This window comes from Cucurbita pepo, chromosome LG04, assembly GCF_002806865.2.
Source record: "Cucurbita pepo subsp. pepo cultivar mu-cu-16 chromosome LG04, ASM280686v2, whole genome shotgun sequence".
Classification (NCBI taxonomy): Eukaryota; Viridiplantae; Streptophyta; class Magnoliopsida; order Cucurbitales; family Cucurbitaceae; genus Cucurbita; species Cucurbita pepo.
In genome coordinates this window covers 315485-329957 of record NC_036641.1, presented here as the reverse complement: position 1 = coordinate 329957, position 14473 = coordinate 315485, and the positions used below count along the sequence as shown (strand labels likewise).

General features: G+C 36.3%; 3 protein-coding genes across 4 annotated transcripts in view; 2 read left to right on the top strand and 1 right to left on the bottom strand.

Moving 5' to 3' along the window:
• LOC111793389 overlaps positions 1-556 on the top strand; it is a 4649-nt gene extending 4093 nt beyond the window's left edge. Inside the window, exon 6 of the mRNA XM_023675236.1 lies at positions 286-556. Within this exon, the coding sequence (XP_023531004.1) occupies positions 286-378 (93 nt within the window). The 3' untranslated portion in view covers positions 379-556. The remainder of the gene's footprint in view (positions 1-285) is intronic.
• A 1064-nt stretch (positions 557-1620) lies between these two features.
• LOC111793388 (serine/threonine-protein kinase EDR1-like) lies at positions 1621-12325 on the bottom strand. 2 transcript variants are annotated; one of them, XM_023675235.1, is made up of 15 exons: positions 11624-12325; positions 10415-10828; positions 9919-10022; positions 9411-9679; positions 8857-9329; positions 8502-8826; positions 8250-8290; positions 5918-5986; positions 4864-4964; positions 4617-4695; positions 4439-4537; positions 3009-3077; positions 2846-2895; positions 2103-2279; positions 1621-1991 (listed from the first exon to the last, which is right to left on the bottom strand). In XM_023675235.1, exons 1-15 carry the CDS (start codon positions 12056-12058, stop codon positions 1856-1858), a joined length of 2841 nt encoding a protein of 946 aa, XP_023531003.1. In that variant the 5' UTR covers positions 12059-12325; the 3' UTR covers positions 1621-1855. The 2 variants fall into 2 exon arrangements, with proteins under 2 accessions (XP_023531003.1, XP_023531002.1); XM_023675234.1 differs by having other exon boundaries at positions 8502-9329.
• A 1537-nt stretch (positions 12326-13862) lies between these two features.
• Positions 13863-14473, top strand: part of LOC111793387 (protein MON2 homolog) — a 45810-nt gene continuing 45199 nt past the window's right edge. The window contains exon 1 of the mRNA XM_023675233.1: positions 13863-14113. Coding sequence (XP_023531001.1) covers positions 14009-14113 — 105 coding nt within the window. The 5' untranslated portion in view covers positions 13863-14008. The remainder of the gene's footprint in view (positions 14114-14473) is intronic.

Genomic DNA, 14473 nt, shown 5'->3' with positions numbered 1-14473 from the left:
TTTTTTTTTTTTTTTTTTTTTTTTTTTTTTTTTTTTTTTTTTTTTTTTTTTTTTTTTTTTTTTTAGGAAACCAAAATTCAAAAACAAAAATAAGACTTTAAAAACTACTTTTTTTAGTGTTCAAAAGTTGTTTGAGTTTTGAAAACATTGGTCAAAAGTAGATAACAAATTGAAGAATCTCATCTCATGGGAGTGATTTTGTAAGTTTCATTTTAAATGACTAAAAACCAAAAGCAAAAGTTCTGTTTATTCTTAGATCTCAAAGTCTATTCTGTTTGCATGCAGGCAGTTGAGGTTTTATGGACGCCGCAGAACGAGAACGACACGTTGTCCGAGCGTGAACTCCTGGAAGATTATCCACTTCTAAGGCCTCTATAAGTATGTGCGAAAATATATTCTTATTCTTAACTTCGCTGTACTTATCACAAGGATACATAATGACACTAGAATATAGAGAGCTGTCTTGACATGGGAAAAGTGTATATAATATCATATCAGAAAATTGGTCCACAAGTTACAAATTTAGTTTAAATTTGGATGTTTTTCATTCAGGTTCTATCTATCATTTGGTGAGTGAGCACTGGCTTTCTGCATTCTACTATTTAGTGATGATAGAATGGTTATAGCATATTGAAATTGAAATTGAAATTGAATGTGTACCTCAACCCAACAATCAGGAGATTGTGAAGTCTTTATGCTCTTTAGATGAACATTGAGGTTCATGACCAATAATGCTCAACACTTACGGAAGAGTCGTGATATTGGAGAATGATCTTCCTTTGATAGTCAAGTTCAAGATTCTCCAATCTTGTAATTTGCAGCTTTTCTTTTTCTGGTTTCTTCATCCCTGGGAATTTTAGTTGCAATGATTATGAGATTTAGTGACCTACTTTTTAGCTCTAGATCTACCAAGGCCATTATTGAAAAGTTTTTCAGTTATTATCAAAAGTTAATAAAAATATTTAAAAGTAAATACAAATTTAGAAATATATATTTTCAAACAAAGTAAATAAAGTTTATTCGGGGTATCCTTGTAAAACTATTGGAAGTACAAAATAAATGAAATGTCTCGAACATTCTATTAAGAACAACAAAATCACATTTGAGTTTCATAACTAATCATTAAGACAAGGCAGAATTAGTTCACAATTTTCTAAATTTTTTAGGTTATAAATGTGTTAAAAGAAAAAATAACATCATCGAAGATACCGAATTTATGGCAAATGCTTAAGTAGTATAAAATACTTGATAAGTAATCTCATGTTGAGGTTCGATATACAAACAAAAACGTATAGTACAATCAAGAAACAAGTAATTACTACAAGTTACATGAGTACACGACTTCAATGTGAATACACAGCTTCAATGCAATTCGAGTAATTTCCATGTACAAGAAAGTCCCATAATGTAGTGACATTATATAAATATAATAAACTTAAAAGAGATCATGTAATTTTATACACTACTTAACAAATTAAAACTCAAAATCTTATTAAAGTATAAATACCAAAATTGTTTTTTTTAACGAAGTATGAAAATTTCCATTAAATTCAAATTCTTCTGGATTTTTTATGGGAGGGTGAACGGAGAAAGGAGCAGAACAAAGTTTGAGATCCTGTGTGCAAACCAAATAGCAGGCGACTGTACAAGTAAAACATGGAAAAACAGCAATACATTTTGATCCCGTATTTTATATATACCTCTACAACATTTTCTTTTCTATCTTTCCTTTCCTTTTCTTTTCTTTAAAAACTTGTTTTTACATTTCAAATTTATACAATACAACAGCACTACCCGAGGGAAACAACCAAGAAGAGTTTACTTATTCATTCTTGAGAACAATGAGCCGTATCAATCAAGGTGTAGAATTTACAGAGATCTCTTGCAGCATCGACGAACTCGGCTGGTCTGAATGCGGTGGCAGGACGAGTTGCTGCAGAGGCTTAAGAAAATTGGCTAATTGTGCAAATGAGGGCCGTAAGTTCGGATCGCTGGCAATAATAATAGCATGGAAAAGAATTCAACAGCATGACAAAAGGAATATCAATATTAACTTGTGTAAAAGAGTTTTGCAAGTGAAAGAAAATACACATGCAACTTACGTTTGCCAGCATTCCCAGATTATCCTTGCAACCGCGGGATCTACTTCCTTGGGTATTTCGAGTCGTCGATTCTGGAAACCGACTGCACCAACAACTTGCATAGGATTCATACCACTCCAAGGTAGTCTCAATGTAGCAAGTTCCCATAGAATGATTCCAAAGCTATAAACATCGCACCTGTGCATTTGAAGAACAAGCTATCATATCCTGATATAATTTCAAGTTATCTCAGCCACATAGCAAAAAAAAAAACAAAATATCCACTTAGTCATGCTTAAATTCTCAAATGTTTCCCAGCCCAGAATCTACTAGGAGTTCTTTGGCTAAAGAAACTTTAATATTGTTCTTTCATCAATGCACCTTAGTCATCTTTCATGGGATTTTACTTTGGGAACATGTTTTTCCTCTCCCATTGAATTTTCAACATGGTTCTTAATTAGACAAATTGTTTTTTAAGAACTATTGGTCAAATTCACATTGCAGAAGACTAATAATTAACAATTGCAATCTTCTTAGAAAGCCCAACAATTACCAAATTACTTGCACACAAAGGTTGTCACGTTCTTTCCACTATTGTCGGCATTTTTAAGAGAAATAGATCCCATACCATTTACAACTAACCATCGACCTAGAATGCAATTTGATGCCATATGAGGGGATTTGATATACAGGATAGCATAGATTCCAAGCTCAAACGTGAATTGAAAATGAACTTGAGAACTACCACCATTACTCCAACTTACTTTTCATTTGAAGGCTCATTCCGGAGAACCTCTGGTGCCATCCACTCAGGCTAACAGATGGAAATCAAATGAGAGAGAATGATTTAACTCAGTTATATCTTGCATTTTAAAGAAAATCTGAAGAAAACATTTGAAGTAAAAGTCAACTTTCTCTTCTTCTCACCGTTCCTCCAGTTGATTTGGATGACAAAAATGTGTGGTGCTTCAGGCGCGACAACCCAAAATCTGATACCTACACAATGAAGAAATCATACCGCAGACAAGGCCGTTACAAATTCTAATATTCCTTACTATGTTTAAGTATCTAACAAACATATCATCCATAGGTATCACATATTGAATGACCCACATTCTTGGTAAAGTGGGACCTGGCTTGTTTAAAGCTTTTTCTTCGACCTCAATTAGCCAAACTCAAACTTGCTGGGCAAATAAAAGCTGTCAAAGGAAGACAGAGACAAGTACCTCACATATTCTCATTTCTTATGGCATAACTCAAGTTTGATACTCACTGTACCTTCATCTTCATGATGGTTTTTTCCTTCTTTTATTTATTTATTTTGAGTGTGGATGAAGTAAACAAGATTTCTATTTTCTTTCTTTTTTAGGAGAAAAACTAAGAAACAAAACTTGTATTAAGAACGAAAGAACGAGGGAGCAGAACAGTCATAAACAAACAAGAATCCAAGCCAAAGAAAACATAAGAAGAAACATACAAACCACCAGGATTGCAGCTTTAGAAAAAGACACTATTAAATCCCCTCCAAAAAGAGCCATAAATAATTATCCAATTAAAATATCGAAATAAAAGCTGAGACGCTGGATTCCAAGCAAAAGAGATTGATAGAAAAATGAAGAGATATGACAACTAAGAACAATCTTTTCTGCCCATTAGATCTAAAATCAAATTCTGAAAGGGAGAGGAGATTTAACGTCTGAGAACCAACTCAAACACGTCCAGCCACACAAAACTTCAAACCACCAAAATAAAACATCCATATAATCTTTATAAAAAATAGAAGGACTCATAGAAACAACCAGCAACCTTCGAACTTCAAAATAAATATACAATCGAAACTAAAAACGATCTGAAGGCAACCCAAAAAAGAAGAGCCCCAAAGCTTCTGCATTACCAAGATATTGATAGACAATGGAATTAGTTAAACACAATTAAATCTTAATTAATGGTGACTAATGAGTGGTTTCTTTGGGTGGTTGGTTTTTTAGTTATTTTGTGGAATATTTGATCAGAAAGGAATAAGCAAAAAAAATTGTCACTAATGGGTGATGGGAGGAAGCTTTGGCTGGAGCAGTGTATCATCTCTCTTTGGATTTACTTTTCCAAAAAAAAATTGTTCGCACACCTTTTCTTATTACCCCACAGTTTGTGCCCCTTTAGGTAAAAATTATTGTACTTTTCGTTTCTTTTTTAGTCTCCCCGTTGTCTTCTGCACGTTCTCATTCACCTTAATGACATTTGTTTGGTCATTTAAAAGAAAAAAAATGGGTGACTTCAGATGTCAGTGAATAAGTCACAGAAGTAGTAATTAATAGAACCACAGACGTAAAGCACCAGCAGTAGCAAAGGTGTTATACCTTCACATTCCAGTTCTTATCAACTAAAAGATTCGGTGACTTCAGATCTCGGTGAACAATTGTTGGATGACTTGTATGCAAGCAATTCATGCCCTTAGCCTGCCGTTGTATAAAGAATTCAAAAGATGGTATTTGGCTCAAACATTAGTTGATAATATATTCGAAGTTAATCACATACCACATCAAGGGCCATTTTTATTCTGCGTTTTTCATCAATTTGACAATGTGGGCGATGAATGATCCGGTACAAGCTTCCTCTGGAGTTTAATTGCATCAAGAAAACTTGACAGTCAAAAAGAAGATAGATGCACATTTGGATTATCTAAAACATTCTTCTTTCTTTTTTTTTTTTTCTTTTCCTTTTCATGGGCGAGCAAGGGATGGGGATTAACTATCGAGAAACTCAAGTAAAATTGAACTCATACCTTGGAAGAAACTCGGTGACAATGGAAAGGTTAGGAGGACGAGTGACTGCACCCATAAAAAGAACAATATTTGGATGACGTAGCTGTCGCATTATCAGTACCTTGCATCACAAGAAATAATATAAGTCCACAGTCGAAGATAACTTATTGAAGATACATACTCAAATCGCAAGTAACCCATTCGTTGTAACTATTTTTTATGAAGTTGCATGTATCAAGTTCAAAGAAAAAAAAATTGACAACCATATGGAGAAACACCAAACTTCACAAAAAATATTGCATATATTCCCCCATTGGTCTTTATGCCGCAGTGCCGTGCTTCTAATACAGAATTAGAATCAGATAAAAAGTTGTCTAAACGGTGGGGATGTTGGATTCATTGGAGAGTGTTGTTAGTCTTACTGAAGAATTAAGGGAGGAGAGGATCAAGCATGAAGGGGGCATCTGAATTGAGGAGTGAAGAAATGAGTTGGAGGCAAAACTCTAGTGTCACGGGGATTAAGAAGAGGGTGATACTTATGAATTTGTGATACAATGTTCGATATCATAATATCTATATAGATCCAAACCAAATTATCAATTTTCTAAATGATTTAATGTCTTAACAAAAAGACAATTTAAAATCAATAATGCCTATGCATTTTACATACTTCACTCTCAAGATGTTCATGAGTGTTCAATACATGTTAATTGTGCTTAACAAGTATTCATTACATGCCCAACAAGTGTCGGACTTATATTCAATTTACTCTTTTATCATTGCTCGTCTTTGATATAGACTAATTGGGAATCTAACGTATAACTCCATTAGTATTTGGTTATTTGTTGTAAATTTCATGTATACCAATTTTTATATAAGTATCATGCATTAACAAAAATCAAAATATTTGTATGCAAATCATTACTGAGGCAAGAACTCAAGATGTCAATACAACTCAAAAAAGTTTCATTATTTTTTGTAGATTTTTTACAAGAGAAATTAATAATACTTTTTTTTTTATAAAGTTATGCATTCAGGAGTCTATTTTTCTATGGAAGTAACTGCTCCACTTACTTCTCTTTTGAACTCAGCTAAAGCAGCGCCAGAAAAATCCTGGTCTAGGAATTTCTTCACCGCAACCTCCTGCAAATCCATCAATCAACATCAAGCTGTTAGCGTTAGAAAAGTCGATCACTGTATAACTTACATAGACGTGTATAAATTTAAAAAAGACCACAAGAGTAAGAGAGGAATTCGATAATTAATTTTTTTTATAATTTACCAAGGTAGGGCAGAGGAAGAAGGGAGAATATGATAAACAACTGAGCTAATAGAGAGATGGGGAAAGAATAAACATATATTTGCTTATAGACTTGAGAGGAGAGGAGGAGAGAGAGGAAAAACAAACAGATAAACAATAACATTTTTTCCTCACAAGTCAGAAAGACACGGAGAGAACAGAGAGGTAAAACATAAAAGACAAGTGCTCATATAGTTGAAAGTTCAAAATTAAATATTCTATAAGAACCCAGAAATCTATTTCATTTATATTTGGGGATACGAGACAAGGATTAAACCTTTTTCATTTCCAGGTCATGCAATAAGTTAGCCTAACCAAACAGATTAACAAAAACCAGGTGGTAGTAGAGCACATCGTTCATTTTTGTGTAGGTGAAAGGCAGAGAGGCTCCACCATGACAAACCGACCTGGCCAGCAGAAGGGGAAACAATAAAGCTCTCCAAGACCTAAAGGCCTTTACAGAAGTAACTCTGAAAGGTTTTGTTCGACACGTCATATATTGTGTAGGAAAGTTAGTTCCCACTCATGTAGGAAAGTTAGTCCCCACCCAAGCCATTCAAATTTCTTCTAGAAAGGGGAAGGATAAGGTGGCACCCTCGGAGTTCCAAACACAAGTTGGCATTGACGTTTTACAATTAGCTTTTTTTTTTAGGAAACGAAAACCGTGTTAGAAAAGGCCAAACCAAGAGCCACAAAAGAACAGCCTAAGGGCTAGGGCTAGAGATAACCCCCACCAGAACACTAACAAATGAGCGTCTTCCACTCACTTATAATGAGGAGAAGGTTGCAATTATAAAAGAATTTAGGGTGGTTTGAGACCCACCGAGACACTATGTTTCAACCCATTACCAAAAGAGGACAACTTATCTTTGAAGAGTCTTCGGTTTCTCTCCCCAAATACTCCCAAGAGACCTCTAGTTGCACAATTCCTAAGAATTTTAACCTTTCTTTAGAGATTCCAGCCGCCTAAGGCTTCAATCAACCGAACTTCAATTCTATCGGGGATACACCCGCAAACTCCAATTTCATTCATCACAAAATGTCACCCTTGTAGGCCATCAAACAATGTTTATATACTGACTTTTCATAATACATTGCAGCACGTGTGGGGGTGGTGGGTGTTAGAACCTACAACCTCTCATAAGAAGTAAGAAATGGCTTGTTAACCAATGTTAGCAAGATTTTTCAACTAATTTCAAATTGCTTTCCCTTTACTTGATCCTTTTCTAGGGCAATCCCAGCTGATTGATCGACACCAAACCGTACTACCATTTTCTCTAACTCCTGTCATGCCATTTTCTCTAATTGATGTCTACTTGTTGAGTCTTCTACAAATTTTCAAGCCCAAAAGTGTGAAGTGTTGAAGGATTGATATAATTAAATTTATCGCAACCCATTATGTTAACCTTTTTGGTTTCATTGGTAATTTAAAAAATACAATATTCATACATGAGGTCATGCAATGTCACTTCTCTCCAATTTTCTTTTAAATGGAAACCAAATTTTTGGTTGATGATGAAAAAGTTATTAATGGCAAGGCCCAATGGTACTTTGTTTGAGGACACAGCTGTTATGGATGCAAATACAGTCACACATCGACTAGAAGTGGGAAAGATATTTAGTATAAAAATAAGGGCAACAACTTCAATGGTATGGCCTTTTGGGTAGAATGTAAAAGCAAAACCACACAACTTATGCCCAAATAGATAATATCATCCATCTTTTGGAAAGACCCATTGTCCTAACAAGTGATCAAAGCTAAGTCCTATGTTCCAACTTTGACAATATCATTTCCTATCTTTTGGGTTCTATCAACCAAATTAATATTTGAGCCCATAATTAGTGCAATATACCCAATTAGTCCAAGCTTTTGGCTTTAATGATAGTTAAATAATTCGGCCACAATAATTCAAGGTTTAGTGCTAGTCAAATAATTTTAACATAATATGCGAGAATTTTATTATAACCAAAGAGTCACAAGTATCAACTTGGATCTGACAAGTTAATGCAGCTAAAAACAAAGTGAAAAATTGAATGTGCCGAGCTTAATAGTGGAGGACTGGCCACAGAATGCAATAACATAGAAGTAGAGTTAATATAACTCACTGTGCCATTCCAATCAGCATTGTAGACTTCTCCATATGAACCTATATATAGAAAACATGAAATTAAAAGAAGGAAAAATGAAGATCTCCAGGAAACTGAAGGTAAAGTATTTCAAACGTTTAAGTAATTACAAAAAGAGAGCAATTTATTAACAAGTTTTTGACTGTGGAATGAGGCAATAACTATTATATTTTCAACCTCTGCCTGTATAACGTGAGTGAGAGAGAAAGATTCTGATCAGCTATCGCGTACCTAGTCCAATCCTTTCACCGATAATGAGGTCCTCCCATTGTATTTCACATTGGCCTACATCCACATCGTCATAAACTTTCTCAAACCTATTCGAACTTGGATCAATTGATGGGCTGGGACTTCTCATATCCTTCGATATCAAATTGGTTCCAACAGATCTGTCATATGTGAACTTTCTACGATTATCAAATTTGATTAAACTATCGCATCCATCAACAGTATCAACATTTTTATCCTGCAAGTCTGTACTTCCAGAATGTTCTCCATTCTGCTTTCTGTTCTGTTCATCAATCGAAGGCAAAATATTAGGCTCAATCATGGCAGAAGGCAAAATATTAGGCTCAATCATGGCAGATGTTGACCGAGAGTTCATATAAGATGAAGAACTTCCAACTTCAGCACTTCTAATTGATACATTTGATTCAATGGATGTTCCTGAACCACAAAGGCCGACACTTTCAGAGACTGTAGAGTTGGCAGAAGAAGATGATGCCATATTATGATCATTATATCCACAATTAATTCTTGGAAAACGACCCTCCATATAATCGTACTCTTTTTTCTTGGGAACAGCATTGAATGCAACTCGATTTTTCCACAACGGTACAGGAGGATGCCCGATAGTAGGTTTCTGGAGCTCCTCAATTTTATTATCAGAGGATTTATTAAGAATGAAACTTTTTCCAGTTCCTTTTATCTGGAAAGGATTAAGATCTGCAAAAAGATTTTTGGGATCCTCGGAGCTTTGACCAAATGGAACTACATTGACATTCAGTCTAACATTACTATCACCTGAATGGACCCCTTTGTATCGAGAAGTCCCAGTACCTAACAAGAAAAGATTCTCCATTTAATCAGGACTTTTTCTAGCAGGTACTGCAGAAATAACATAAATGTCATCATATGCACCTGAGCTTGAGGGCACAGACTCTGTCCTTCCATAGCCCAGTTTCCCATCCACCAGTGAGCTGGCCTCTGCTTCATAGTTTTGACTGCTGCTTTCCTCAAGTGATGGTGTTGGTTTCGTGGAAGAAATTTCAACATCATTAGAGTAGTGGAGAGAAGAAATTTTGCTTACTTTAGGGTTGTAAGGCTTCAACATAGTAGTGTCCTTTGCATTTAATACGTCTGCTGGTATAAGCGTTCCAGGAGCTGCCATTAGATCAACCAAAAACTCCCTGAAAGCACAAACTACATGTTCATAACAATTCGTTTTGATACAAGTGTACATCCACTAAGTGAGCCTTTTAGGACCAGTTTGGTCTAGGGACAGATGGAGTGGCGTACAAATTAGAGAAAAATAATACGAACTACATTACCATAATAGTATATCATGCGAATGACTCTTTTTACCCAGTTACTAAAATTCAAACTCACCATTAATGATAAAAATGAAAGGAACAGAACAAGGATATACCTTTCATCCTCCAACTTTATGATGTTGACAGCATCTTCTTCAACACCAGTATAGTGACTACCTTTAACAAGCCTACAAGGCATCTTGATACCGTCAGCTAACACCTATATCCAGGGAAGAAAGGAGGTTCAAATAAAGTCAATAAAGCTTTGGCTCAAAAATAATTATAACAATAAAGCTTAAAATTATATATAAACGTATATATTACTAAAAACAGGTATGCTAAAAAATTATCACCCCAAGACAATTTTAGTTTCCCATGACCTTATTGAGGATTCTATAACCTTCTACTTCAGGGGTTAAAGAGAAAAGAAACTGAACTTTTTCTGGTTCTTTATATTGACAGTAAAACCACGTGCTTTATTACACTTGACAAGCCATCTCTCATAATATAGCTCTAACATAAACCACCATGATTCCTCTGATGCTAAAAATCTTCAATAAAGAATGATTGCATGATATTACAGATGTTTTAAGAGAGTTTTTTACAACCAACCTTGAAAAGCAATGCACGGTGTCTTGAGAGGCCAATATTAATGGAACCAATAGGCAACACACTTGTGTGAAGAGAAGTTCTTAACTCTGTGCTTCTTTCCATCCACCTAGCTAGCATAAAATTGGCGTCCTTTACAGGTCCGCCCATGTGTCCCATAACGAGCTCAGCAAGCCTCTGAACCAAAACTCTCACCTCAGTGCCAGGGCAATCTGCAATACATTGAGCAATTTGCACCAGCTCTTCTAGTGCAGAATCAACAGTCATATTGACCATTACAACTTCAAAGCCAGAACTACCAAAGCTTGCTTCAATATCAGATAGAGATGGAATTTTTCCTTGGACTGTTGAATCCGTAGAGAGGACATCATAAAACCCATTGACAACTTTTTCTTCATAGTCAAGGAGATTATATTCCTTAAAATGCAAATAAAATTAATATTAGATAAGGATTGAATAGTCCTACAGAGTAGAGTAACAAGAAAAATAATATCAAAGCAACGTGAAAAGGCAAACATCTAATAAGGCTGTGGAAATTCCAGCTCTACCAGTGTATATTTTAAAATATATTGAAGCAGTAGCTACCTCCTGGATTGACTAGATAGTGTCGCTAAAATAAGGAGCAACTAGTATTCTTAAATATAAGTTTATTAAAACAATTCATTGCTCACATTTTGCTTGAAATCTGCTTCTTTAACACTTACCTAATATATTTGTTTCCAAAGGTGATATTTTCCCATGAACCAGACAACTCTGCAATTATGCAGGTGCCTGATGGTTTTTGTGCAAGATAATTTTTTAATTTCAGTTCTTGACATAGTTAGTCTAAACTAATAGAAACGACAGTCGTAATAAATCTATTCCTGATATGAATCATCTCAGACACGATGCAAATGCAGGGGAAAAAAGGATATACTGAATTCTTGTCTACAAAACTGATGCACCAGATGATGACAAACCGGAATCCCTCTCTTTCAACTCAATATGCTTATAGTGTAAAATTGATAAAAATGCAGCGGTAAAATACGACTATAAATGACCAGGTTTCGAGCACTTAGCCACAAAGCAGTAGGTTGCCTAGTACAATGGGATCAGATACATAACTATTGGCTATTAGAGCACAAAGCTTTAGTTTTCATCTCATTAGTTTTGTGCAATTTATCGAAAAAGAAAACTTGGTCGAATGAACTCCCAAAAAAGCAAGAAGCTCACCCAATACTGCCGCGAAAGCGCCTCGGCAGCATCTACCTGGTCCCTGGAAGTGGAATCAATCCGATGATTTCCCAAGCTCAAAAGCGTTGCAGCTCGAATTTGATCCTTCTCCGGATCATCCCGGAAGTCGGAATTCGAGGCGCTAATAGCTAGGGCCAGCTGAACCTGAAACTCTTCCTCTGAAGAAAAGTAGTCAGACCGATTAGGAGCTACCGAAACCGAAGCCGTGCTTCCGCCCCCTGGGGGAGTGGTTACCAGCGACGGCGACGGCGACGGCGACGACGAAGGACTCGACGGAGAGTTGCCGGAAATCTGCCCTGGAGCAGTTGCAGGACGATTATCTGACGACGACGCTGCTCCAGGCAACGGATTCTCATTGGGCCGATTCGGCTCGTGATTGCTTCCAATATGAAACTTCTTGAAAATATGTTTCATCCCTTCCTTCTCCTATCTCTCTTTCCCCCACTCTCCCTCCGTTTCCTTCACTTTCCTCACTTTCCCTCGCTTTCTTGGACACTCTCACTCACTCCCCAGTTCAATCGACTTCAAATTCTCTCTCTAAAACCACCGATCCTCCTTCTCTCTTCCTTCAAAATCGCTTCTAAATTCTCTCTCTGTTTGCTGCTGCTTTTCTTGGTTAGGACGGTCAAGAGGAAAATGGTTGGGAGGGAAGATGAACTTACGCGTGAAGGAAAAATACACACCAACAGTCGTCTTTCTGGACAACCTCCTCCTTATATATGGAGGTGTAAGAAACCGAAGACCGACCCGGCTCTAATTGATTCGGTAAAAGTTAATTCAGGCCGAACCGAACCGAAGTGCTCAAAGAGCCACACATATATGTACAAAAGCTTTGAATTGGATTCATGGAAATACACTTCGACTAATTAGTTTACGCTAACGAACATAAGAACCCTACTTAATACTATGGGAACTCACAGACCATGTGAGTAATTGATCATCTACCGACTGCACCACTCTAGTCACGAACTGTCTATCTTCACAAGGTAACTCAGGAAAAACATTTATGCTAACTAACCAACTCTAGTGCCTACGTGAGTCATTCCTGCAATATCAAGTAACATAAGAGGTTAGGCGTCTCTCTAATGAAGTTAGACATTCCCAACACAATACCTCACGACTAGCTCTAGCGCCTACATGAGTCATTCCTGCCATATCAAGTAACATAAGAGGTTAGGCGTCTCTCTAATGAAGTTAGGCATTCCCAACCCAATACCTCACGACCAGCTCTAGTGCCTACATGAGTCATTCCTGCAATATCAAGTAACATAAGTGGTTAGGACACAATACCTCATGAAAAATATTTTGAGAAAATATATATGAGAGAGGACACAATACCTCATGAAAAATATTTTGAGAAAATATATATGAGAGTGACCCTAAGGCTAAACCTGTTAGTTGAACACGACTCTCCACAATGGTATGATATTGTCCACTTTGAGCATAAGCTCTTATGGCTTTGCTTTGGACTTCCCTAAAATGCCTCAGACCAATGGAGACAATAATACCCATGACTAAGTTTAGGGGCATGGTTTTGATACCATGTTAGCTCTCATGGCTTTGCTTCAGGCTTCCCAAAAGGCCTCACATCAATAGAGATAGTATTTCTTGATTATAAACCCATTATCATTCACTAAATTAACCGATGTGGGACTTTCATCATTTAACAAAACCAACTACGTTACTAATCTGGGTCGGTAGGCAAAACACCATTAGAAATTAGTTGGTGACCATTGAGCAAAAGTATATCTATTACACGTAGCATATCGTTGAAATATACACAATATGAAAGAAAATGTAAACGTCACAAACAATCTAAACAAACTAAGGAATAAATATACATATGACTAAATTCTGAAGGACGACTTTGCTAAGGACTAAATTCATACTCACATTTGCATTCCAAGATTTCACATATATTTTATGCAAATTTGACCAACTTAATAATAATATTTAAATTTAAACTAATTTAGTTGTTTAAAATTTATGCTTTTAATTACATATAAATCGATAATTGAAATTTAGTTGTTATTATTATTATTATTTTTAATTTGTTTATTATTTTAGGAGTTGGGTTATACGAGTTGGGCTTAAAACAGAAAAGCCCACACGTATGGGCTTCAGGTTCAAAGGCATTTCAGTTCGCACGTGTCAATCCCACGTGCAAAAGTCTCTCTCCCCTACAGTGCTTCTCCGTCTTTCACCGTTTTCACCTGCTTGCCATTTCTCGGTAGAGATCTATTGTTCTCCCTTTCGTGAATTACTTCATCCGATCTCATAGCACGTTTGATCTTTAGCAGTTCGCTTTGAAATGATACAACCTGCATTTGGTCACTGACAGATTCACACTCCGTAGCTTTTGTCATGGCTTTCATGGCTGTTCTGGAATCTGATCTTCGCGCACTGTCCGTTGAAGCTCGCCGCCGTCACCCGGCCGTCAAAGATGGAGCTGAGCACGCTATTTTAAAGGTCCAACTTCATTATTGCTCTTATACGAAGTGTGAACTGTGGGTTTAATTGGCATCATGGTAGAGGTGTTATTGTATACGTTGATGTTCAATCTTAATAGCTAATTGGAACCCGTTTGAGTTGAAATTCTTGTTTGTAACGCTATAATTTGCTGCTGCTTGGTTGCTGTGTAATGAAGGACATAAAGAAATGAAGAGTGTTAAATTCTTGTTCCGATAATATTTTGTTCTCTGTGTTTGTGGGTGTGGGTTCGGGGCTAGTTTCTAGAGAAATGGGCCTTTTCTTCAGTTTCTCATGCTGCAAGACAAAATTCAACTTCTTTTTGGTTGAATGAAATTCCTTGCCAGTGGGTTGCATGAA